Source organism: Lonchura striata, chromosome 6, assembly GCF_046129695.1.
Source record: "Lonchura striata isolate bLonStr1 chromosome 6, bLonStr1.mat, whole genome shotgun sequence".
In the NCBI taxonomy this organism is placed as follows: Eukaryota; Metazoa; Chordata; class Aves; order Passeriformes; family Estrildidae; genus Lonchura; species Lonchura striata.
The window spans coordinates 24348211-24374936 of record NC_134608.1 but is presented as its reverse complement, the minus strand read 5'-3'; the positions used below and the strand labels follow the sequence as shown (position 1 = coordinate 24374936).

The 26726-nt window shown below is 35.1% G+C and overlaps 1 protein-coding gene across 2 annotated transcripts in view; it reads left to right on the top strand.

Annotated features, from left to right (window-relative positions):
• Positions 1 to 26726, top strand: part of MIPOL1 (mirror-image polydactyly 1) — a 185695-nt gene that overhangs the window by 58944 nt on the left and 100025 nt on the right. For both annotated transcript variants that reach the window (XM_021542717.3, XM_021542715.2), the window contains 3 exons: positions 3165 to 3294; positions 7078 to 7111; positions 7371 to 7541. In XM_021542717.3, coding sequence (XP_021398392.1) covers positions 3165 to 3294; positions 7078 to 7111; positions 7371 to 7541 — 335 coding nt within the window. The remainder of the gene's footprint in view (positions 1 to 3164; positions 3295 to 7077; positions 7112 to 7370; positions 7542 to 26726) is intronic.

Here is a 26726-nt window from a genome sequence, read left to right as displayed (position 1 = left end):
AACAAAAACATCAAACCTAAATTCAGCTTCAGCTGATGAAGCAATCAGGTGACTTAGTCTTCTGTAGACCATTAAAATGAGCCAGATGAGGTCTTTAAGTATTTTTTAAATAAGTAGTTTCTTTTGGCAGTGTCAGTATTGCTATGTTGTATTCAAATGCCATACCTAAGTATCTTCTTTTTTTTTTTAACTTAGATTACTATGCAAGCATCTCACATGGTTTTCTACAGTTTTCCTACCCTATTCTATTTTAGTATTAAACAATTGACTTGCAATATTACTTTTAAGAAATAGAACCAAAAGCCAGATACTTGTAACTGATATAGAATGACCAAATATTTTTTTAATGCAGTTTGTGGATCTGGTCAGTGGGATATTTACACTAGTGCTTTACTTTAGTGGAAGGATAAGAAAACAACAAGAAAAGGTTGCTCAGTTAAAGCTACTTTTGATAGCTGATAGTTAAAAGACAGTGTTTTGTAATAGACTTTTGGAAGGGGGAAGGGTTCACTGTTCAAAGGCAATTAGCATCTGAGCTGCCTTCAGGGGTGGTAAGATTTCAGATAAGCAGGATACTTAAATAACTTGAAAATATCTTTTTTCTGAATGCTTTCATACATGTATATTACTTTGGTTTAATGACAAAAAAGAAAAAATCTGGTTTTTAAAAGCCTTTATATTCATTATTACCACTGGCCATATTTATGCAGAGAGGGACTTAGATATGCCAAAAGATAGTTGCTCTGCCTGTACATGTATGTTCAAGATCCATTGCAAGAGTCAACAAATTGTGGGATTTCATGATGAGGTGAGGATGTTCTAAGGTCTGACACAAGTGGTGCACTTGAACAGGCCAGAAAGAAGTTAGCTAGACTGGAAAATAATTAACCTCAGAATAGTAATAAGTGCCAAATCTTCAGTCATTTAGACAACTTTCAATTCATTGCAGCAGTTGTTTTCAAGGTGAAAATTGCATAGTGTTTCCACTTGCAGCTTTATGCAAAGGGCTCCCTGTGAAGTGTCTCTGTTATGATGCTAGATAAACTGACATCATTTACTGGAGAAACCATAGCAAAAAATATATTTAGGTACTGATAGGTAATAATTACCATTACAGAATCAAATTGCATGTGTATTCCAGATCCAGTCAGGACATAGCAGTTGCACTATAATTTACTCAGGCAGTCATTGCCCTGACACTAGTTTCCCTGCCATCACACATCTCAGCAATTGAAGTGGAAGTCTGGTGAGCTGAAATGCACAGCCTAAGTTACCTCTTATGTTTTTATCTTTCCTTTGCTGAGCCACCTACCTTTGCAGATATCAGATGCCTTCCCTGCAAGTGCTGCAAACCTATTGCTGGATACCAGCCAGTGCAAATGCAGTGTTACAGCTGCCTTACTCCTGTCTTAGTTTTTCCATTCCACATCAAGCAAAGTTTTCTTGTTGCAAACAGGGGAAATAGATCTTCAAATAGATCTTCACTATTCTTCTGGATTAAAGAGAATTTAATCAGTGTTTGTTAATTTTTGCATACATTTCAAAATCTGTGCTTCTGATGCGGAATTTCTTTTGATGTTGTTGGGGCACAACTTCTTACACCTCTGACCTGGTGACTAGGCTTATAGCTCCTCTGCAGAATTTTTCTGAGGGGAGGGAGTGCACTTTCACAAGTAACATTTAGCCTTTCTCTTTATGATTTTGTGTAATGTGCTGTTAGCCTGTAACCTTTTGCTAGGCCTGCAAAAAATGCTTCCTTACTCCTCAGTGACAGTCTTCTCCCCAGCTTGAGGACAAGAAGATTCATTTTTTTCTTGGCACTGATAAAATGTATTTTGTGCCAGCAATATAGCTGCTACAAGAATGTGCTGCTGTGTTTCTGCTTCATTCTGTGAAGAACAATATAATGTTTCATTATATGTTCACTATGAAATTTTTTGTGCAATAATGTACAGAGGTGAAGTAAAAGTAAAATAACAAAGGCAAAAAAGTTAATGTCAATTTAGGTAAGAATGGACGGACAAAAGCTCTAGGCTTTTAGTAAAAGGGAGGAAGTAAAGAGGGAGGAAGCCTTTCTTTGAGATCGTAATGACTTAAGCAGTGGTTGAGAGAGGAGCAGATAGTTCTGAAGGGAGTAAGGAAGGCCAGCAGCAATGCCTTAATAGAAAAAGTTCTTGAGAAATAAATATAAAAATTTGAAAAACACTATAGTGTGGCGTTAGTTTGACAGACTAGAAGGGACAAGGAGGATGGAGAATTCAGGAACCTTCAGATCTCAATTAAGTTTTTTGAGGTTCCAGTGAGAGAGAATATAGTCTTGGAGTGATGGCAGTCTTACAGCATCCAGAAAGTCCCTAGACATTTTGAATGCATGGTTTTATGATGACTTTGAGGAGAGATTTGCAGTATTGCAGAGGGAAATGATGAAAGTATGAATAAAGATTTTAGTGGAGGCAGGGTCGAGGTAAGGATTCTGGCAGTGTGCCAGAAATGGTGTTAGACATATTGACAGGGGAGAGACAGGGAAAAATGTAAGCAGAGGATGAGGAATGACTTGAAGGTGTTAGTTTGCTCCTAAGGATAGACAGTAAATCTTAGTTTATTGGTACCTAATGCTCCAAGGTCCATGTATGCTGTAACAGATAATATAACAGTATATTACACAATAAAGTAAAGGCTTGGCAGAGAAGGCGAGATGCCAGCTGTGCCACTCTTGTGATACCAGACTATAAAAATATTAGAATTTTTAATATCACTGTGCCACCCTGATAGGAAGCAGTCTGATGGTAGTAGTTTTAATGTATGATGACTTTTAACTCTGTGTCCTAGAAGAAACTTGCTAGTGTCTTATATGAATCTGAGCTTTAAGAATTACTTTTCCATTAAGCAAGTATTCAGAATGCCCAGCAAATCACTTTCTTTCCCTGTTAAATTTTATAGGGGTGAATTTGAAAACATGTCACTTTATTTAATACCTTAAAGTATTGACTGTAACAATTAACAGCAATTTAGTGTTGTGTCTAATAGGCAATATAGACCTTATGCAGAATAATCCAAGGTCGTTAGAGAAGTGTTGATTTTAGGAAGGAGTGGCAAAGGCCAACATAAGTGCATCTAATAGTGCTTTTCCTTGTCAGACTTGTTTGTTGAACACACTTTTGCAGCTCTGGTGGAAGAAGTTTATTCTGCTCAACGGGAACGTGATGAGGCTGTCATGGCAAGGCTTAGGTTGGCCAATGAAGAGAGAGATGAAGCATTTCTGCGAGTCCAGCGTTTAGAAGAGTCTCTCAAAGAGTAAGTATGCATGTCCTGCACCATGTAAAAAGGCTGTTGTGGCAGTCTGTGACAGTCATAAGCTGCTTAACAGTGGTTATAGGAAAACTTAGCACATTATTATCTGTGCAATAAAATAGACTAGGGCCAGTCTTACTGTGTTATTGGTTAATTTGTTAGCTGTTTTATAAAACTGTATTTTTCTCTGGAGACTGAGAGGCGGTGAATAATTTTGATCACAAAAATTAAAAATATAATCAAAATCTTCAGTATTGATTTATTGAGGGAGAATAAGATGAATGTGACATTTTATAGGGATCTTTTGACACAGAATACCAGAATGCCAATCAAAAGTTGCAACATATAGGAAATCAATCAAGCCTTTAAGCCCACTAGACATTTTCTTCAGCAAAATTTCTACTAATTATATGGGTGACACAGCAAAAATATATGGTTTTTTTCCCCTATCTTAAGTGTAGGAGCCGTTTGTAAGGTAATAACGGTACAATTAATAGTTCATAGATTTTTATGCATGACATCTTAACACAACAGAAATAGGCAATCTTATATTAAACAGAACTAGATCAGGAGAAAATTATCAAGAGTGGTTTCTTTCTTCCTGGGATATAGGCAACTTTGAAGCTACAGTTTGCTTCTCCATGGACAAGGCAATCTTTGTCCATCTGATTTGGGATGATCTTGGTGATCATTTTTGTTAGTCCCCAAAAGGGTAGTCCCACAAAGACTAGAGTGGCTGAGAAATTTCTCTTACTTGTCTATCAGGAGAAATGAAAAGAAACAAGCTTTCAATGACAGGAGACTGAATAGGTGCAGTTGTTAGTTAACTAAATGAGAGGCAATTATGTTTTAATTAATTGATTCTACTAAGAACAGTCTTCTTTTGAACAGAAAACCAGTCATCTTCTTTTGGGTATTTTTATAGTTCAGACCAGAGAATATTATATAAATTAATTTCAATAATCTGCACATAGTTTGTTTATCATTACTCTGTAGAATTTACAAGTTAATAGCATAATCCTGTATGTTCCAAGAGTAAAGTTTTGTATGGCTTCAAACATCATATGATCCTGTATATAAATAGTTAGCATAAACTCAAGATCTTTGATCTTAATGCACTCAAGTAATGCAGAAGATTAATTATTCTGGTCAACAAATTTGGTCAATGACTTGGGTTTCTGGAATATTACTGCTTTTTCTGCAGTGGAATCCACAGACACATGGGTGGCAGTTCTTGACACACATGAATTCACTCAGAACACCTTCAGTTGTTTTCCCTTCAAGCTCTTCTGTCTGCTTCACTAATGTGCTTGAAAACTGACTTGGTTCTAAGCAAAAGTATGAGAAAAGAGAAGAAACTCCATTTTTCAAAGAACATGCATAGGATCTTCCTCAAAAGCATGTCATTGCAGAAGGCGCTGGAAACACTGGTAATGCCAGGGTAGTACTTGTTCCCAGGAGAGCCAGTAACTCCCTTGACTGATAGTTTGAAGCCAAGCTATTATATTTTATTGCTATCATTTAGAGAACAGCAATTGTACTAGCTGTCATCCACTTGGGTGTTCTTTCCCATGCTTTGCAGAGAGGTCTGATACCCTGATGCCATTCACAGTCTCAGTTTAGGAGATTTCCCTGTGGAGAACATCAGCTTTCTTTTCTAGCTACCACCCTTGATAGTTTCTTCCTTTCTTATGGTGGTTGTTCAAAAGGTCAAGTTCTCTGTCTCAGACGCGGAGCACATAGCGGTTTTTATAAAGAACTTTGGCTACTTGTGCCTCACTTATCAAGTTTTAGAGCACAGGTCACTCTTTCCATCTGCTTTGGACTTACTCCAATCAGAAAACTTTACAAGAGTGCAATATTGAACAGCCTGCAACCTTTATTAAATGCTTTAATGCTTTCTTTAAATTAGCAACTGGAGCAGTTCTAATTTCATTATTTAACTGTAACAACCAAAATTCTTTCGGCCCTATAGGTAATTTTATCAGAATGTGTTTAGAACTGGGGGAGGAGGAATCCTTGGTTACTGTTGTTTAAAATCATGAGGTTTTTATTCATTGTCTGTGCACAGCACAGGAGACTTAACAGGGCAAATACACAACTCTGGATGCTACTTTTTATAAAATATTGTCAGCTAAGGAGGTGTTTGTATACCTACAAACAGATCCCTTGTAGCAGTAATATGCTGATGCTATGCTTATGGCAGAAGTTAATGTTCTTTTTTCCACTCCCATTTCTCCCTAAGGTATCTTGCTTACCCAGCCTCTTGGTTGGCTGGGTGATTTTGTTGACCCCACACTTTTAGCAGTGTAGAAGTTCTCTGGAGAAGCTGGGTCAGTCCTGCCAATTTACTTTGACAAATACTGTTCTTTTCATTGTGAATACAAACGAGCTGGAGATCCATTTTTAAGTCCCACATGAAGTGGTACTTAGAACAATGTGAAAACATAAAGCCGGATCTTAAACAGGATCTTAAAGCAGGACCTAAAACAAGGACCCAGATCTGAGAATTCATTATAATAATATAATAATTGATTCTGTTATGTTTGTTATTTTATTATTTGTGTTACTTTAGGAACACAAGTCCAATCCAACAAAGGTTAACTTTTATTTTGTTTAGTTCTGGTGCTGATTGAATATGTTGAAGTAGTTACTGCTTCTGAATGCCATATAACAGCTGTTATACACTGATAGTATATTCTGAAATATTTCTTTTTAATTTAAAAATTTCTATACTGGCTGATTTACTGTTCCTTATGTACTGTTATCTGCAAAAACTAATGGAAATTGTGGTAGTGTGCTGTCAAGTGTTCAATAATGTGTTTTAGCTAAAATCATGTCTTTGGAGCAGTACCTGTCACAGCACTGCTGAAGTGTTGCTGTGTAGAAGATGTTTAATAGTACTGTATCTGTCTTAAAATATCGTAGGCTACTTTTAGTAGAAGTCACCATTAAGTAAGTAGCAGTGGAGTGGTAAGGTAACTTTAATATGCTCATTTTTCCAGAAGAGAGATCTCTGTCCATTTAAGTAACCTTAGGTAAAATAAAATGTGTACTATCCCATTTATTAGATTTTTGTGCTATCACTTACTACTTTTACACAGCCAGTATTCTATGCTGTATGACTAAATTCCTCGTATCATCTTTGTATTTGACAGGTCAATATATGTTCTGTTGAAATAGAAAGGGAGGAAAGTGCAGGCAGGTTTGTTCCAGAATTAAATAAGGGCCTTGCGGAGAATTGACTTAGCTTCCTATTTTATGCAAGATATAAAATCAAAATATTTTTAAAGTTACTTAAACTGGTTTGGGATTTTTCCCTCATTTTGGAAGAAAGAGGTGGAAAAAGAATTACTTAAAAATGAAAAAAACCCTATGAACAAAAGTCATGCTCTGTTTCATTTGGGGTGCAGTAAAAACAAAACAAAACAAAAAAAAGCCCAGCATGTAAAACTTGTAAGCCCAGAAATAAATAAAATAAAAGCATCAGTCATTTCTATCACTGGGGAACTTTTTTCATCTAAGCACATATGAACAATTGATCCTTGTAGTCATATATAGCAGTAAACATTAATAACTTAACAGTCTGAAGTCAGTGCTGAAGATATGGAGCATTATTGAAAGATGGAGTCGAGCAGGTGGCACTTTAATATGTTCAGTGTCATGGTTGACTCTAAAGACTAGTAGAATGAAATTACTTGAGGTTCTAAAGATTTAAAAAGCGAACTCATTTTGCTGCACTAAGGAAATGCTACTGATCAGGCTTTCTGTGTCCCTTTTTTCTAGGCTAGAAAATATTAACCCTGAAGAAAATGACATGGTAAGCCATTCTCTGAGGAGATTTCTTGATGTCAGTCTTATATCTTAGAGGCTTAAGTTCAATTGAGTGGGTTTCAAGAACTAAGATGTGGGAAAAAGAAGAATTGACACACTAATAATGTACATCTTTGCTGCAATATGAAAATTCAATAACTTCACTCAGTCAATTTACAATTCACATGTGCCTATTAATTAAAACCCTATATTAAATAAAATATATTAAAACTTCATGTCTGACTAACATATAATGCTGTTGGTAGACATTACAGGAATTACTGAACAGAATAAACAATGCAGACTCAGGGATAGATATACTGAAGAATGGAGCTATAATTCTGAACCGAATACACAGGACCAAAGAACGTAAAAAGAAAATAATAGCTGAGGAAATGAATGCAGTAATAGAACAACGGGATGCTGCTTTATCTCAAGTAAGTCTCTACAAATAGATAAGCACTCAGTAAAAAATTTATTTTTTTCTTTCTTTTTTTCTCGGAGGGGGGCAGGGACTGGTTTACTTTCAGGGAAGAAAATTATTTTGTTTACTTTTCTCTCTTGAAAATTTCAAAGGAGAGCCCTTGTAGTAAATATCTGATTACTAATCAAGTTTTTCTTCATGGTAGTAATGCCCATTAAAATGGCATCACTGTGTTTTCTGAGAAAAGTTATGTTTGTATTTTTTGCACTTCATTACTATCTGTCTTCTTTTTAAAACACAATTGTTTTCAGTGAGTTGACCAATCTAAAAAGCTATTAAGGGCTTAGTTTTGCAGTATGCTGTATTGGTGAAATGCTTTGGATGACAGGTAACTGGGACAGAAGGATTTATAAAGGGTTATGAGTAACAAAAATATACATTAAAGGAAGGTAACAGTACCACATGCAACAATGCAAGCAGTTCCTCCCTTTGTTGCTTTACATTCAAGAGATAAAAATCAGCATGTGGTCCTTGACTCTCAAAGTCTTACCCATCTACTACGTGACTTGAAAGAATCTGGGTTCTTTTTTCTGCCCAGATCACTCATTGCCTGCAATTTCCTATTTTGAGAGAACAGTAATTGTCTTCATTCTCTTCACCATAAAGAGAGTTTCCTTGCTCGTCTCATCTCATGGAAGAGTTTTTCTGTTGTTTCTTTGGTTTGAGTTTACGTTTTTTACCCACCATTTTTAAACAGAATTTTAACTCAATAGGAATAAGCTGTAGGGAGGAACAGTCCAAGTAGGGAATAAATCTCCTGAGAAAAGATCTTAGACTGGATGAAGCTCCTTAGGCCAGGCAACAAATTTCATCTGACTCTTCCAATATTGAAAATTTTGATTTTTAATGTAAGTAACCAAAGTTGGCCCACTAATTGTAACTAATTTCTACTAGTTTTAAAGTCAGGTTTGTGATCTTTAATGATATCAATAATGCTAATTGAATTTATATTCTATTGAGAAATCCTCTAATAAAACTGCCCCCTCTACAAACCCTGTGATTTTCACACTTTTTTCAGTAATTTTTTGCATTCTTTCCTACTTTAACCTTGAAACTCCCATCTGCCTGTTGCTTAAAATACTTTGTGTGTCTGTCAAGTATGTATTGCAAAAAAATACGAATGTATTATCTTAATGTATTATTATTACTTTCTCAGTCTATTTTTTGCTTTTATAAAAATATTGCTGGGATGTTTCCCAGCACAGCTACTGGGAAGCATCCAACAGCCCTTCCAAAAGTTTATGTTCTTTCTTCTTGCACAGGGCATTCGAAAAGTGAGCATCTTGTAACAAAAAAACTTTCAGCAAAAGGGAAAGATCTCTTCATATTTTTGTTTTCATTATTTCAGTTTTTGGTTCTTTGTTGGAATGCATACTTGGACCATAAAACTTCTATGAATGTCAGAAGACTTTCATTGTTGGGCATTTTAATTCACATTTTAATTCAGTTGATTTTAAGCTGCCTGTTTAAGGACTGATATTTTCCACATAAACAGCTTGAAAATAAAGATAATAATTTTGGATAGTAATGGCCCAAGTGTCACCACTGGCAAAGCCATCTTTAGGTATATCAGCAAAAAGCACAGGTAATGTTAACTAGATACTGCAGCTGAAAAAATAAATTAGTAGAGTAATAAATCCTCACAAAATGAAGATATAAATATTTGATATTAAGCTGTAGTACTATGGTATCACTAGCCATTTATACCACCATTGTTTTAAATTAATTGTTATTAATAAAACTATCTATCATGTGTTTTCAAATTTTTGATGTTTTTACAGCTGTTACTGTTGAATCTAGAAAATAGGTCCTTGGAATTGAAGCTACCTTTTCAACCTGTGTTTCTCACTTGATGATTCCTTGGGAATTCGTACCATACTTGAATTATTAGTAGTCTTTTGTTAACATTGCAATAGCAGTAGTTATTACAGTGCTAACATCAAGAACAATAGGAGAGGGATTCTACATTAGACCACAAAGGGACTAGATATAATTCAGGGGATGTATATGCTTAGCATAACAAATGCAAATTATTGGAAGTTAGATCTGGGGTTGCCGCAGGCATTCATAAGAATGCAAGTTAAAATCTTTTTCTTTTTGTAGAAGTGACATCAAATATGAAGGGAGGAATTGAGCGCAGTTTGAGAAGAAGCAAAAGTAGAGTAAACCATTAGCATGCTGTGACTGTCCTCTGGAAAATGCATTAGTAAAGTTCAGGGGTCACTGGGCAATGTAGGTTGAATGTTTCATGACACATGGTGTTGCTTTGTTCCTGGTTGCTGTTGTGTAGTGCTGGAGACTGCACTCAATATCATTTGAGTGACCACTATATCTGGTTCCATATGATAGAGAACTACCTACAAAATAACAAGAGTTTGGACCGACTGTGTTTAGTGAAGCTGCATTTATTACTTTTCACTGTGATTTTCGTCACAATAGCCTGGCATTTGGCAATTGGGCACAGTGAACGTAAGCAGTCTCTAGCTTTTGGGGATTAACTCACAGGATTTCTGATTTTTCTGAGTAAGAATCAATAATGTGAAAACCTTCACAGCTCAAACACATTGCTTTGATTTCAAGTGAGGAATAGAGTACATTTCTAAAGTTTGAACATTCTATAAGCTATGCATTTACTATTACCAGTAAATACAAATTACTTCCAGCTAGTCTTTTAAATTCAGTTTCATCATGGTTTTTTTTTTTGGTAGCTATACTACTGAGCTGCATTTAATTGGACTGCAGTTGCAGCATACTCAATGATTATCTAGTTGTCATTCTTCTGTTTGGATTTTATTTGAACAATTCTTTTATTCTTCAAAAAATGAAGAACACTCTCTGTCTTGGAAAGGCCATAAAAATGTTTTTTCTAGCTGTAACATCCAAGAACTTCTGTGTATTTTTTGAGATTTCCAGCATGAGCAGTGCTTCTTACTAGGAAGCAGATTGAGGCACTTCTATCTGTATTGAGCTGTGTGAGTATATGTAATCTCAGATCTTTCACTAGATTGCTGAGCAAATATGCAAACTACTTTTTGTATGTGTGAAAACAAATGACATGGTATAAACTCAAATATTTGATACTACTTTTAGTATGTATTTTCAAGTGAATAATAAACAAACAACTAAAGCATGGCTAAACATTGACATCCACCTTCTCCTGTATCAACCCCCTTAAAAAAACAAACTCAACAGTTTGGTTGTATTTGCTAAGATATTTTTGTTAGTGAACAGATATTGTGTGATACTGAAGATTTTCAGTGTGTTTTAAGACTGATCTTCTGAAAGAAATTAAACATCATTTTCATGTCTGTAACATTCAGTTTTGTCTTAACCTATTCAAGGAAAAAAATTATTTGTCCAGTTGATCATAATACAGTTTTTAACTTTCTTGAGAAATCTCTCTTGCTTGAGTAATCCAGTTTATGACAGACACTTAGTAGAGATTCCATATGGCATAGTCACATTGTGTGATCCTCATAAAATATCCTAAAGAAGGGTTTTCCAGCAGGAGGCAATGCAGTACAATGTCTCAGCCACCTATTAGCCACATCACACCTTGTGGACAGGAATGTTAATATCATTACAGGGTTGGCAGCTGAAGACTTGAGTAAGTCATTACAATTACTTTTCTTCTGGTTTAGACAAGAAAGGGGACCTTTTAATTGGTACAGCTTGAAGGAAGTGATTTTTTAAAGCTCATTAAGAGATTAGGAGATTGTGTGTTTGATATGTTTCCAGTTCTAATTAATTCTGTAAATGTGGGAGTTTTTTAATTGGTAACAGTCAGTTCTGTACAGAATTTTAAATATTAAAGATACATATAATTTGCTGTTAAGGAATAGCAGTGGTTTCATGGCTGGCAAAATATCATCTCTAGTACACTGATCTTGAAGCAATAGCATAACTGGCAAACAAACCTGGTTTTACAGCTTTGAGTAGTTTGACCACATCCTGCTGTGCAGGAACATGCTTATGACTGTTCATGTAAAAAATTGGCAGTCACCCAGTTGCTCATCTGAAGCAAGTTAAAGAATTCTTCTCCATTTTGAGGCACTGTTTGGCAGCAGGCAGCACTTTATCATCATTGAAAACAATGACGAGATGCACTATGCTTGACTTCCCATCATTATCAGTTTCGACTAATGACTAATCACTGATAAATGTCTGTACTTACAGGGAGTCAGCTTCTTGCTAGCTTTTATTTTTTTGGTTTTGTTCTGCTAAAGCAATTTTCCTCCTTTTACACCAAGTAGTATAAAGGAAAGTAGTGTTGCCCGTGATTTACAGAGCATTAGGGCATTCTCAGCACAGAAGTGAACAAGTCTTACTGAGGTAGTAAACCCAAGACCTATATGAAATGTAAAAACAAGAAATATAAATGAAAAAAAAAAAAATACAGATCTTGGACCCTTAATTTGAAAATACTCAGGTGGCAAATTACAATGCCTCATGACTCTTGGGACAGAGGTGATCCCTTTGCAAACTAAACCACAGTGTGGGATGTTATTTTTTGTACTTTTAATTAGAAGTCTATTTTTATATTCTGTGTTTTGGTACCCTTTGGCACTTCTTGATTAAGAATGCTAATCAAGTTCTTGGCTGGCAGGAGTATATCTGACAGTATCCTCCTACCTACTCTCTCAAGGTACTTACCCTACTTTTCCCTTTGCCACTGATATTTGGGAACAGGAAAAGAAGAGATAGGATGCTGTATTAAAGTTGTTTATGAACCAGGCTGCTGCTGTTGGGTACTGATGATTTTGGTCATGAACTTATTTCAGGAGGAAAGTGAAAGTAAAGGGAATATTTATTGTACTTTGAGGATCCAAGAACCATGCTTGTTAACTAAAGACTGGTTTCCTTTGGGAAGGCAACCGCAAGTTGATGTTGTTCTCATTTGCATCCCTTTCTCTGAGAGGCACCTGATAAACGGGCATGGAGAAATTCCTTGCCAGCAGGATGGTTGAGCAGAGAGATGACACCTGTCTGCAAGATACCCCTTTTTGTCCTGTGAATTTAGTCCAAGTCCTGAGACAAAGCAAAGAGGATATGGCGTAAGGTATAGAGTAGATTAAAAAAGAAAAATTATTTGAGATTTAACATTAGCAATTGCAGGGAGTAAAGAAAGAGAGGTTGATTAAATAATTGTCAGTTTGATTTGGATTCACATCAGTAGCCTCAGGAAAAGCTCACAGATGTCTCTTCTGTGGAGGTAATGCTAAGTAAAAGGGATCCTGAAGGGAGATCACAAAAAGCCAAATTATATCAGCAGTGGTTGTGATTAGCAATATTAGTCTGATTGCATTTCACTGCAACAGTGCTTTAAAATGTCACATTTCATTTCCTCTGTACCTAAATAAAGATAATCCACTGAAAGTTTGACTAAATTCATGTTTTAGGAAGTCCATAGTTAAATCCATGTTTTCTTTGCTTCTTCTCAGAATAAACCAAGTGAATCTCCACAAGTGCCAAACCAATCCAGTGATTGCTGTATTTGGAACATATTGTGAATGCTGAAGAGCATCAGGAATCTTTTGCATCTCAGAAAAGGGCAGTTTCTTCACTACTTCACTACTTAGTTTTCTAAAAACAAACCCAGTTTGAAAATATATAATAATTCTTTACTTTCCAAGATGATTAGGTGTGCTCTGACTCTCTACCTTGGATATATTTTTGCTGGCTTTAGCATGAATATTTTCCAGGAGAAAATGCCGTTAAATATTTGGCTACATTTAGGAGATCATTAAGTATGTTTTGCCTCTGAAGTAGGAAATTTAGTCCACTGGAGACTTAACTAGAGAAGAAACTGGACAAACTTGGTTTCTTACATGGGTTTTCTGATTTGTGTAGAATATCACCCCCAAAAATAACACCTGTTTAATCTTTTGCCATAGTGCTTTGTTTAATTTGATCAGGGTATGTAATTCACAGTGTTCAAAGCATTAAGAAATCTGAGTGGTGAGATGTTCAAACAGGATGGTAGGAGAAGTTTTAGGGACACTACAAATCTGTGTTTGTAGTGTCAGTTTGTCTCGCATGCTGACATAGCAGAAGTTGTGATTTCTCTGTAGGCATGTATCTGTTAATAGAGCATGAAACTCTGGCTTCACTGGAGTTAAAATTTCATTAGTGAAAGCAAGATTTTGCAGTTTATTCATTAGTTTAGACTTCAGTGAATCTTTGGTTGCATGAGGTCTTGCATTTTTTGAGTTAATACTTGCAGCTTGAAGTGCAGGTCAGATGGTAAGTCATTAGTGGAGGGAAAGGAGAATCTGAAGGAAATTACCCTGAGGAGCTGTTATACTGAACTTTTGTATTTAGTCCATGAATGCTAAGTGTGAGTAAATATGTAAATGTTAATGAAGTGTTTCCTTGAAGAGAGGGATTATGGTTTTTCTTTTTGAGCTTTAGAAGCAAAATTTTAATTGATGCTGCATTTCTTCTTTTTGCTGCCATAAGGTTTTGACTGAATGATGCCTGGAGACACATCATTGTTTGCATTGTTAAATCACCTGTTGTTCCTCTGCAAACAGTGTGTTGTGCAGAACTCAGAAAATACATGTCTGCATAGTATTTGAGGGCATGATCAAGCTTGGTATCTTTAATTGTAAACTTTAATGAATTTCCAGTTGAACATTCATCCCCTCTTCAGTACCTAGAAACTCCTCACCTCTTTGAAAATGGCAGTAAATTTGCACGCAAGCTTGTTCCATTAATTGCTATTTGACTCATCTATAATGGGCTAAGCTTTATATTCACACAGCTTAGACTTTCAAGCCAATTTCTGGAATTAATTTAAATATTTAATGTCAAAACCCTAGGATGAAAGAGAGGAAAAATGTTTTGTATGCTTATTGATCACCTGTTTCAGTAACAGCGACATAGAGAGGAAAATTCCATTGTGATAAAAGCAGAATTCAAATGGTTTTCCCTCTGAAGAGTATCACTGGGCATGCAAGAAGGTTTAGAGCTACCAAAACTCTGCATGCAATAAGGTCTGTAGGTACCAAAACTCTTGTAGAGGTACCTTAAGTAAGTTTTCCATGATACTTAATACTTCACTGTTTCAAGTTAGGTACTGAGTGTTGAATCTGATTTGGCTTTGGTTACTTGTTGGAGAAGAGGTTGGATTTTATTAAAAATTGAAAAAACCACCCAAAACTGCGTGCTTTGTATGAAAAGCTGGTTTCCTTAGCCAGCTTTCTAAGGAAACTTTATGCAAATTTACGTTGTTATTTTGGATACGCAAATGAGTTTACATGAGAATTCTTCTGATAATCAAAAAATATTTTTGTGTTTCATTCTTATAATTAATCTGGAGTCTAAAAAGGCTGATATGCCTGGCCTACAAGTTCACTTGCTTCTCCTACCGTGACCCTTCTTTAGTGTTCATAAGCTGCAATTTTGTGTTTTATTATGCCTGTATTAACAAGTAGTGTGAATTAGCAAGTGGTGGATCTGGATTATGAAGTAGTTCTCAGCATTTTACATCTACATTAACCCCTTTCCAGAATGGGGAGGGGGACATTTCTTTTGGCTTGGTTTGATTTAGTTTGGTTTGGTTTGGTTTGGTTTGGCTTGGTTTGGTTTGGTTTCGTTTGGTTTGGTTTGGTTTGGTTTGGTTTGGGGTGTTTTGTTCATCTGGGGTTTTTTGTCAGATTAGCTGTTATCAAGTCCTATTGACTGAATACCATTTGTGTCAGAATGCACTAGGTGAATTCCTGGTTTGAGACATCTTTGTGTTTGCTTAAATCAAAAAAAGAATTCAGTTTGTTTTCTCCAATAGCACTCCATGGTGCAGAACAAAGCATAAGTAGAGAAAATGCTAAGTAGAGTGTAAATTGTGTATTATATGAAATTAAGAATAAAAGTCAGATAATTTTAAGAAAGAAAATGAGATTTATTAAAATATATAGGGAAGTAAAAGCTATCAATGTTCTTGGAGAAAGTATTCTAATATGTTTGTATTCAGACTTTTTCCTTTGAAAATTATTAGACTACTTTATATGTAGACTTTGCTGGTCTACAAATTTTTATCCTGTCATCAAGATGTATATGAACTTGGTTCTGTCAAGGAGAAATAGGTTTCAATCTAGAAGCATTAATTGAAAATAAAATGATACACAGAAAGAAAGATTTGGATTTAATTGTGCAGTGAAGATATATTCAAAGAATAGCAGGAAAACTATATTGCTGATTGTGGCACTTATACAACATCAGTAATTGACTGAGAGTGTTGTAGGACATGGAGCTAAGAAGAATGAATAGAGCTACTTTTTGTTGACTTAATTTATTTTTATTTCCAGAGTCTCTGAGGTGAAATGTTGACCTCTCTTCCAGCATTGCAATACCCTCCACAGTTGTCCTTATGATTCAGCATATGTGCTAAGCTGTAAAGAGAGGAGATGAATAAAGCAGCTGAGGTCTAGCAGTAACAGAGGATATAAGGAAAAATTAATATGATGATGACAAGCTGATTATTAATTTTCAACAGAATTGTAAATTATTGTGACTGAAATCTGAGACTTAAAATTTTATTTGTTAGTTACATTTCTTTCTTTTCTTTTGTCCTTTATCAGGACAAACAGACAGAATGTACTACAAAGTACACCTGCAATGCCATGATACAATATCAGAATAAAAAGAAATTTGGAACTTAAAAATGTTTTTGCTAGTTCCATTTTTTCTAGGTTTCTAACTATTTTTAAATGATCAGGTAACAATTACCAAAATGGCAGTTTTCTCTCTTGGTTTGGTCTGAATATCATGACCTTTTGTTCATGAAGCATTGTGAATTTTTCCAAGACCTTCAGCTTGATGAAATTATTTTACATATTCTGGTTGAAAGTGTGTAGTGATTCTTACAAAAAAAAAAAAAAAAAAAAAAAGGAACAAGAAAATCTATCAATATTCTCTTTATGAAAGAGAGGTTTTACAGTAGCATTAACTTATCTTTGTCTGGTTCACCAAGTATGCCTACATTTGTTTGTTGTATGGCTTTACTATTTCGTGCTTCAGATTGTGAGTATCTAGGATTTAGCCTCTTTTCCATGTTCTGTTTATTCACTGTTAATTATTTTTCAAGCTGAGTTGCTTGAGAACAAGAAAAATTTAGCTTCCATTACCCTCTATTGCAAATGAAGGACAGGCTTTCCTATTGCATGTAGTCTGCATGTGATTCTGTGATGCTCTTCTAAGGGGACTTTTTAATGCTTTGTTAATGCTTTGTTGTAATGTTTTTGATTTATAGTTAAATATGAAGCACAAAATATCATTTTGGTTTATAGTTTACTTTTGTATTGAAAATGCTTCTTTAAATTACACAATTCAAATACATAAAAATACTTAGAGACCCTTAAGAAGCTGTGACTATGTAAAACATATATTTGTAGCTATAAGAAAAGCAAAATTATTGCAAATGAAGAACAGTATTAAATCATACAAGTATGACAACTTTTTGCAGTTCTAGAGTTGTTATCAGAAATACAGAATGCAAGTGTTTAACTACAGAGTATTTAATTGGTCTAAAATACTGATGCAGTAATGCTTATGAGTGTACATGTTATATTGTTAATAACAGAATTTATAACTATCTTTTGAGAGAGAGCAATTTTAACAGTACTTATTATTTATTAATTACTAGCTATAAATATGTAAATATAAGTATGTATATATATAACCAAACTTGTGCATCAGTTATTGGTCATCTTTTAGTTAGGCTTTTGCTTATTTCTTAAATAGCTATAACATCTTTCTCTGCCAGCTGCAGAAGTATTATCAAAGATTAGAGAAACCCCAAAAAACAGTGTAAAGCACTCTGTCAAAAGAATGGCAATGCTCCTCATTGTCTCTTGAGATGACTTTTCACTAATAGTTAAGATTTCTTTCAAGTCTTGTTATAATCATAATGAAGAATTTCTTATTTCAGAGATGGTATTACAGATCCCAGCAATCTTAGAAATTGTTTTCGATTGTTATTGAAAAGAATAGTTTTCAATAGTTTTAATTTTTTCCTGACAGTGATCTGCTGTCTTGCATTCAGTATGGGAGTGACCACTAAGCCTCTCTGTGAGTTTAATTCTTTCATCTTTAAGACAAATTTCTTAATCTTTTCTTTCTTAGTCTACAAGCATTCTTTCAGCCTCATTGCTTGGGCTTCTGTTCACAATCAAATTGTTGGGACTTCAAATGAACCTTAGTCTGAAAAACAAGTCTTGAAACACTCACTGTGAATAGGGGAGCATCCAGTGCCAGCCTTCAAGAAGAAACACCAAAATTATTCTTAATACCTTATGCTAAATTGTTCCATCAGCTGGCCTTCTACTGTAGGGTCAGCCAACAGCTGAGTCTCTCCTTACATGTTCTCCTTATGTCTCCTTAGGTATGGTGTCTCCTATGGTAGCTAGACTCTTCTCAGCAGTACTCATGCATTTTACCTGATTGGTTCATTTTGGCAGGCAGGCCTATCACTTTGCTTTCAAATATTCTTATAACATTCTTCTGTCTTGGTGTTTTTCTTAATTTTTTCTCCTCTCAAGGTGTCCTATCCCCTATACATAAAGAATGGAATTGCCAAAATGAGAGAGTGAAATTGCACAGGTCAAAGGCAGCTGATTTTAGGTTAAAGCATTTCTGCTCTTCAGTAACATATCTGAAAGCTTCTAGGTGACTGTTATTCAAACCTGCAGGATCAGCCCACTTGAGAAGGTGCATCTATTTGGATATCTAGTTACATCAATCTCTGTAAAACACCTTAATGAAACTAAAGCCAAATTTTGTTACAAAGGTAGACTCTTCCGATTTAACTGCTATTTAATATATTCAAAGTCTTATTCATGTACCAAATTCATACAGGCATTTCTCTGTGTTACCAAAGCTGAGAAATACATAATTTCTAAATGTGTGCTTTTGTTTTAGTTTTGCAGAACTTTGGTTTACTTTCTTGAATCTTTCTTTGTGGGATGCCTTTGTATTCTATGTATGATTAATTAAAGTTCATGCAAAGCTGATTTATTTCTTGATTTTTTAAAAATTAGTTTCATTCCACTTGTTAGTGCATATAAACAAACTGTAAAAGCTATTTAGAATGCAATTTATGTACTTTCTGTTACTTTCTCCATATTGATTAGACAGAAAGTGTTTTCACAATAACATTTGAAGATTTGTAATTAGTTGCTTCATACCCTTATACTTATTTAAAACACTGCCATTAATATTGCTTTCATATAGTTATGTCCTTCAGGATTCAAGTTTACTAAAAAATCTATGGAAAAAGAGCAAATACTACAGATTGGATGATTTGTTTGAAAAGTGCCTGTTGTCCCTGACTTACCTGCAGAAGTTTGTGTTTTCACCTACCTAGTTGTTGTTTTAGTTTGTAATAATCTCTAGTTTAAAGTAGATTTTGTTAGATGTTAAACAAGTTTTGTGTAGACATATTATACACCAGAAATTATAACTGCTACCTAAGCAACTGATGGCTCAATTGAGAAATTTATCAGGACAGACAATATGTGCTACAAGATACACCTGTGATACCATGCTTACAATATCAGACTAAAAGGATTTTAAAACTCTGCCATCTATACAGTGATCCATGATACTGTTTTCTTGAAAAATGTGATGATATTTAAAGATGGACCAGAAGTATTCTTGTCCTTTTGTGCAGTAAATGCCAACTTAATGTTTCAGCAATAGCCTTGTTTGCATATGGATTTTACAAAAATCCATTGAAGATTATTTGAAAACCAGCTCATTAGAATGACAGATTGCTTACCAAATTTTGTTTTCTTGTCAACTGATATTGGTTACATTCAATTAAACAAGGTTGTACTTTCTAAAAACATAATCTCAGTGTGCAGCTGAGTGACTTGCCTATATCTGAAAATCAGATTCCTAATTTCTAGATCTAGTTGGAAGATTAGGCTGTGAATGTTTCTAAAGTTCCTCCTTGTCATACAGCTTTCACATTTTCACTACCTCTGTTCTACTATATACATTGTTTAAGTACCAACACTGCAGATAATTAAGTGAGGGTGAAGGAAAGGCTTTAAACAAAAGCAATTGTCAGCTTTCTGTCATGGTGTGTTGTCAGATGTTTGACAAGCTGTCTCTTGGCCACAGGCCATTTGGTTGTAATGGGGCTGACTCCTCTTCTGAGGAACCAGCAAAACATGTGGCCACATGAAGCAATAGCTCCGTGTCATTCAGTCACATCAATAAAGGTTTGGGGTGTAGTAATCCCAGTTCTGACATGATCCTGTTGGTTGATTAAGATTGTTAAACTTTCTATGCTAATTTGTCATCCCACAAAACAAGAAACTACAATTTACTGATTTGATTTGAGTGTTGGAAAACGTGATTAGTCAGTGTTTACAAAAAGTTACAAGATAATTATTTATGAGTATAATTAAAGAAGAATCATATAATAAAGAGTACATGTATGGTAAAAAACGTGAAGTAAAAATGTAAACAAAAAATGAAGTGGTGTAGTGATGTGAACCTTATTCAGGCCAAGACAAGAACTGAGAATTAGAGTGCACATTTTGTGTACATTCTGCCATGCAAAAGAAGGGAAGAAAGATGCTGCATTTGAAGGAGGGAGAAGCTGAAGAACATGGAGAGGGAAAACTTAAACTTCCTACTTTCAGCAATTAAGGAGGAAAAGTAAGTTGCTTTTATAAAGCTATTTTAAAATATAGTTTATGGCTTTCTGAAATTTGTGTTCCATCCATTAGTAACACATAATCTTTGACCAAAACTCCTTGCAAATGAGTATGTGGGAGAACATTGATTTGGAAAATGCAAGCTAAGATCATAAATAAAATAAGAATAATATTTTAATATTCAGATGCATTGACTTGGTTCTTGGTGACCTTTCTTGCCGTACTACTTAGTACTTAACCATGGTAGAAATTATTTCAGGTAATCAGCAGGGTATTTAGGTCCTGTTTTTTGTGTAAGTGGTATATATATATTATGCATGTTCTGCTTAAATGGCAGATTTATTCCAAAACCTCTTGGGTGTTGTGCAAATTTATTCTTTAAATGTTTTTAAAGATTTTTACTTAATTACTCTGAATTATTTTCTATGCAGAAGTTTCTGCTCTGAAATCTTCTCTTGTATCAGTATGCTCGGCTTGCTAATGTCCATTGAAAGCCCAGCATACTGATAAAAGTATTTACATTGAAAGTAAAACTGATCCTAGTCTAACTGTACTTGCAGACCTTTATTCAGTGATATAGAATTTAGCTAATCGAGACTTACTTTTTTATTTTTTGACATTACTTTTAAAAGATAATCTTGACCCTTGAGTGCTCTTTTGCTCTTGTGATAAAATTTTAATTATTGTTTTCCATTTGCTGAATTATTTGGGAGTATTGGTAGTTTCCTTTCCTTTTAAATATAACAGTGAGATATGAATTATAATGTCATTGTACTGTGACAATGTCTAGTATTTCCAAAACTCTGCAGTGGGGCATGAGCAGGTGTACTACTTGTGTACTACTCATCTGCTTACATGCTTAGCTTATACATTATTTATTAGACTTATAGGCATGAAATTAAAAAATTGAATTAATAATGTGGCTTTGATGTAAAGCAGAAGTTGCTTATTTATATATGACAGGCAATTAGGAAAAAAACACTCTTAGTTGAATGCATTTTTGCTTGCTTTCAGACCCAGTACAGCCTCATGAATAAATGTTTGACTCCAGGTTACTAGGTCTGTGTTTTAATTAGAAACACAGAGGTGGAGCAAGTTTGTTAACCTATATGCCATCGGTGGACACAGGAAAATATGAAGGTGACCCAGTTATGTGGCTTCAGCAGCTCCTGCTGCTGTTTCCTCCTGCAGATCAGGTGTTTGTCGGCAGCCCCTGTTAGCACAGGTGTGGTCATCCAGTGCACAGCCAGCGCAGGAACTGTGCTTGAATGCCCCATGAGTCACATCCAGCTCAAGAATGTCACCTCTTCCTTTCTCTATGTCTTGCACATTTCTAGAATGAGTTTCATTGATTAGGAAAGTCTTTGTGTGCTGAACTCACTGAAAAGTAGATCAGGGTTGTTTTGATCTTTGAAATATCATCATTGCAATGATAATAAGAAGTAAGAATGTGTAGAGAATGCAGTTGGGTGGGTATCAGTGCTACTCAGTGCTGTGGAATCGGTGCACGTGGAAGGATGGTTCACATGAAGGGTGTAAACAGTTAAACTTCATGGTCTAAATTTTCTGAATTTCTTACTGTACACTTACAGTTCCTTTAGCTATTGAAATGAAATAAATGAAAACTTGTTTTGCTGCATTTGAAGTGTTCAGAAATAGACAGGGAGAGGAATGGTAGGAGGAAACCTAGTCATGCCTACAGCATATTATCTGCCTTAATGCTGCAGGTTGCAGCTGGCTCATAGTGACAAAGAAAACAAAAATGTTTTATTTGTATTTTGATGCATTTCTTTTTGTAGCTTTTTGAAGCAAGACACTATTGCACTGCTATGAAAAAAAGACAGCTTTTACATTCAAGTGTTTCTCTTACTAATAGCATATAACTTTTTAAAGACGCGTGTGTTTCTGAGGCCTAAACTCTACAAAAACACTTTTCTTTATTGAAATTCCAGTAGTTCTAAGCTGCTGGGCATTGTATAAATAATCATTCAAACGCATTTGTTGATGATTTGCTAAAACTTTGAAGTGAAGTAATTTTTCTCAGAAGTTAGAAAACCTTAATACAAAATTATAATTTAATGGAAATTTTTTCTAGGGATTATTATGTAGAAACGAATTTCTTTCTTTCTTTCTTTCTTTTTAAATTATTACTTTAAAAAAAAAAGGATAAATTCTATTTATATAAGTGCTTCCAAACATCTGCAGTTCAAAGTACATAATTCACAGTGACACCAAAGGTTGGTTTGTGTTTTGACTGGATGACTTTGGTATTATTTTTGTCTGCAAAGGAAAGAGTGTAAAGCATCCAAGTGGTGCAAGATGTTTGCCTCTCCAGAAATTGTGATGAATTTGGGACAAGGGGCAGACTGTTAAAAAAAAAAAAATATTGAGGGGAGGGGGAAGAAGGGTAGTCGGAGTGAGAACACTTACGTTCTATTTGGCATATTTGAGCTGGGAGCCAGTCTGAAGTACAGATCATTATAAATAAAGTAAGAAAAGGTGAACAAAACAACCAAGGAAGAGAAGAATCAGTTGAATTGTTTTTGTTTGTTTCGCATGCTTATTTATTGTATTTAGGTTTCCACAAGTGAAGACTTAAAAATATAACAGGCAAAAAAGGTAGCTTTGTTTCTTCATCTTTTTCATGTTTGGTGTCTGGAATAATTATTTGTACTTCAGTTGTTCACTGCAATGAATATGTGTTAACTAATTTCAAAGCACAGATGCACTTTATCACTTCAGGAAGTATTGTGCTGTGTAGTAGTAGGATCTCAGTGCCTCATAAACTTATCTTTATACATTTTCCATCAATGATGGAAATGATGGAATTCCATCAATGTATGGTGTGTCACTTACCTTGCTCATGAACGTTTTACTTAAAATGCGTAAAGGAAAAAATGCATGTGGGGAAATAGTTCTGCCATTCAGATGGACTCTGACTTTCCCAGAGTTTGGAGAACATAAGCCATTTTCCCAAGTTATTGAGTATGAACTAGGTTATTTTTATTTCACACTACTTCAGTAGTTGAGAATTGCAGTTCAGCAAGGTCTCCATGCATAAAAGTCCACAGAATGTGGCAGAGTACTCAGTGTTTGAAATTAAGGCACTGATATGCAATCAAGTCCTTATGCACTGGCTGACCCAGATGAGTCATTCAGCACTCACTTTTGATTTTTGTGTGACTTGAATAAAATTATGTTACCTTAAGTTTAATGAAAGAATTAAACTATTTTTGGGAGACTGTGCTTATGTTTTTTTTAAACTAGGGAGGCCTCATGTGACTGAATAGGGTGATCAGATTGCACCAAAGATCCACCTGCCTCACCTGCCTGACCTCACTCAGGTCAGCACAGGAGCAAGCACGTTACAGTATCTCCATCTAAGCACTGTTTCAGCAAGCTCCTCAAGTGTACTCTTGTGTGTTTATGCCAGTGCTGATTTTCAAGTTTGTAAACACCTCAAGTTTTGATAAGGACTTTAGATGAACAAATGTATTCTAATGAAATACTATCTTTTCTATGTCCTAATTGAATAAGACAGTCAAATAATATTCAGAATTGAGGAAAGAACTTAGTGCAGAATTTTGCCTCATATTAGCACATTTGTTTCATTAGACTTTGACCCCCATACCTTTAATAACAGAGATAAATCAATTACTTTCTTTTTTCCCTAGCATATAAATGGCATAATGTGTTGACTTTTTTTTCCCCTAGCATATTGCCATAAGTTCAGGAGAGGTTAGTTTGGATTCCTTTTAATGAAAGGCAATGAAAAATATTATATGCCATACAGTAATATTAAAAGCAAATATAGATGTAATGGGATTAAACAGCCACCAGGACTGCATTTGCAGTAAGGAACTGTTATGGTTTTCTGTTATATTCCATTTTATCTGTTGCTTCCTGAGCCAGGTAGTGTCACAGTACCCTTACCTTGGTCAAAACTATGCTGAAAATGAGAAATTCATCTGACATTACCATCCTAGTTCAATGAGATGAGAGTGAGGGACCCTGGTGTAGCAAAATTTGAAAACTTTGAAAGCACATGAACAGACTGATTGACGTAAGATGTGCAGAGTTAAACATGATTCTGCATGAAACCTCTGGGGATAGGTATCTTCATACACACCACACAGGGACCAAATAGGTGGGGACAGGAGGTTGCTCTGCTCAGTGTTAATGCTTTGTTGTATTTCATCTTTGTCCCTACTAACATTATTTCTCCAATGGCTTGCAAGTTTTTCTTTACTTTTGTGTAATGTCTGAACCTTTTACTTTGAGAACATCTCACTGAAGGATCATGTTAAATAATGATCAAAAAATAACTCATCAATCTGTGTAGATGTGGCAGGCACTGTAACACTATGATAATGTGTTACAGGTACAAGTTGAAGAAGAAAATGCTGAAAAGCTGACAGCATGTTAAAGATGATTTGTTTATACAAGTGCTAAAGTTATGTTTGATATGTTAATGCAACCTCATTTTCTAGTAAAGGCCAAACACTATTAAGTGGTTATTTGCATTGATTTTTCTATCTTCTGATATACTTGATTCAAAGTAAACCATCTTTATTCCTTTTGTATAACTGGAGCTGGGGCTATCTTTTAATGGTCACACTCTGGGTGGGCCTCATGAACTTTACTCAGTGATATTCTCCTGGTCCATCTCTTGACCTCTCTATCAGTGTCCCTTTTAGCAGATGCTCCTTTTTCAATTTGTCTGGATTTTCCCTTTGGTGTTCCAACATTCCCACCTGGGGAGTCATTGAAAGGGGTCAGCGCCCAGTGCAGCTTGAACTGGTGCCTCTCACAAACATCCTCATTCTGCTGAATCATGTTACCTGATGCTCATTTAAAAAGACTCAACAGTAGCCTAATAATTTACATTTTAAGATGGGAGGGAAGGATATGTTTACTTGCTATCTCTCCTTGCTTTCCTGGCTGAATCTTTTTGTTATCCTTTGGGTATGTTACGTGCTTTGCTTTTCATTTTGTGTCTTAACTGCTTGTGATATATCCTATGCTGAGTGTAGAGGTATTTGTTTCAAAAGACTGCAGGTATTTAGAAGACTTGCTTGGTGGAAATACAGTTAAAGAGAAGATTGAGTCCCTGTTGCTGGGAAAGGATGATGTACTGACAACTGTACAGCTGGGTTATGGTTGCTCAAGGAACACTCAGAGTAGGTTTAATGAAGTTCATTGTCTGTCAAGTACATTATCACCTGATTCAGGCTAGCTGAGGTAGGAGATTTTTTGGGGGAAATACCTTCAGAGAGAACAGATGTGTGGATTTGAAACAAGAGAGGAAACCTGTGTCAGGATTGATTTTGGGGTGGGGTTTTTTGTACCTTCAGTTGTCTATATTGCCTCTCTGGCTACAGAGCTGTGAGTGCACACAGTAGACCATACAGTAAATTAATTCGTAGTAAGTTGTTTGTGTGATACCTTTATAAAATTGTATTACCAATTCTGAGGCTTTAGTAGCCTTTACTTGACAAGGTCATCAGTGTTCTGATCAAGACATTTTCTCATTGACATGTGTCCACACTGCTCTCATATTCCTTGATGCACTCAGAGTATCTGAGGTAGAGAAGCAGTTTTCTCAATTAACAGCCCGTGTTTTGTAACATGTTGAACTGATCAGAATTTGCATTTAGGGGCACAATTAAACCTCAATCCAATGCTTAGGTAATTAGGTAATGATTGTGTGTTGCACAAAATATATTGTCTATTTGAAGTTTTGCCAAGAGTGAATTTTCACAAGTTTGAGATAACAGAATTTAGACATAGTATCTCAAATTAAACACTTCCTTTAGCTTTCAGCTTTCTTAAAAGGATACATCCAATATTTCCTTTTTGTCAGTACTAAGTTGGATGATGTCTTCTCTTCTCTGTGCTCCAAAAAGTATTTTTATATATGTTTTTAGAAGGAAATTCAGTTCTTACTTGCAGCTGTTGGCATTTTAGAGGACTGGAGTGAACCAATAAAAACACATGTTCTTTTAAAGAACATCTATTTTTACTGGACCTTGCTAACAACTAGTGACACAGAATTCAAAAATGTTGGCTCAAATGAATAGAAGGGCTGCATTGTTTTAAATTCTATTTATAAAACTTTTCTTTACAGCAAAGTTACACTAAAATTTCACATGCTTCTGCTCTTGTGAAAAGGAGTGCTTACCTTTAGAATTCTGGTTTAATATTTTCAGAGTAGCTCAGGTATCAAAGATGTAAAGTATAAAATTTTTTAAGACATACACAGTGTTGCTGTTTAAGACTATTATTATAATGCTTTCACAAAGAGGGTAATGGAAGATTTTACTTTCTAGACAGCCAAGAATAAATCTGAATATCTTCTGTAAATGTATTGTTTCCAATATAGTAAAACACTCAGGTGCAAAGGTCAAATTAGATCACCATTTCTTTCAATGATGTCCCAAATTGAATTCAAGCAGTATACTAGTTAAAAATGC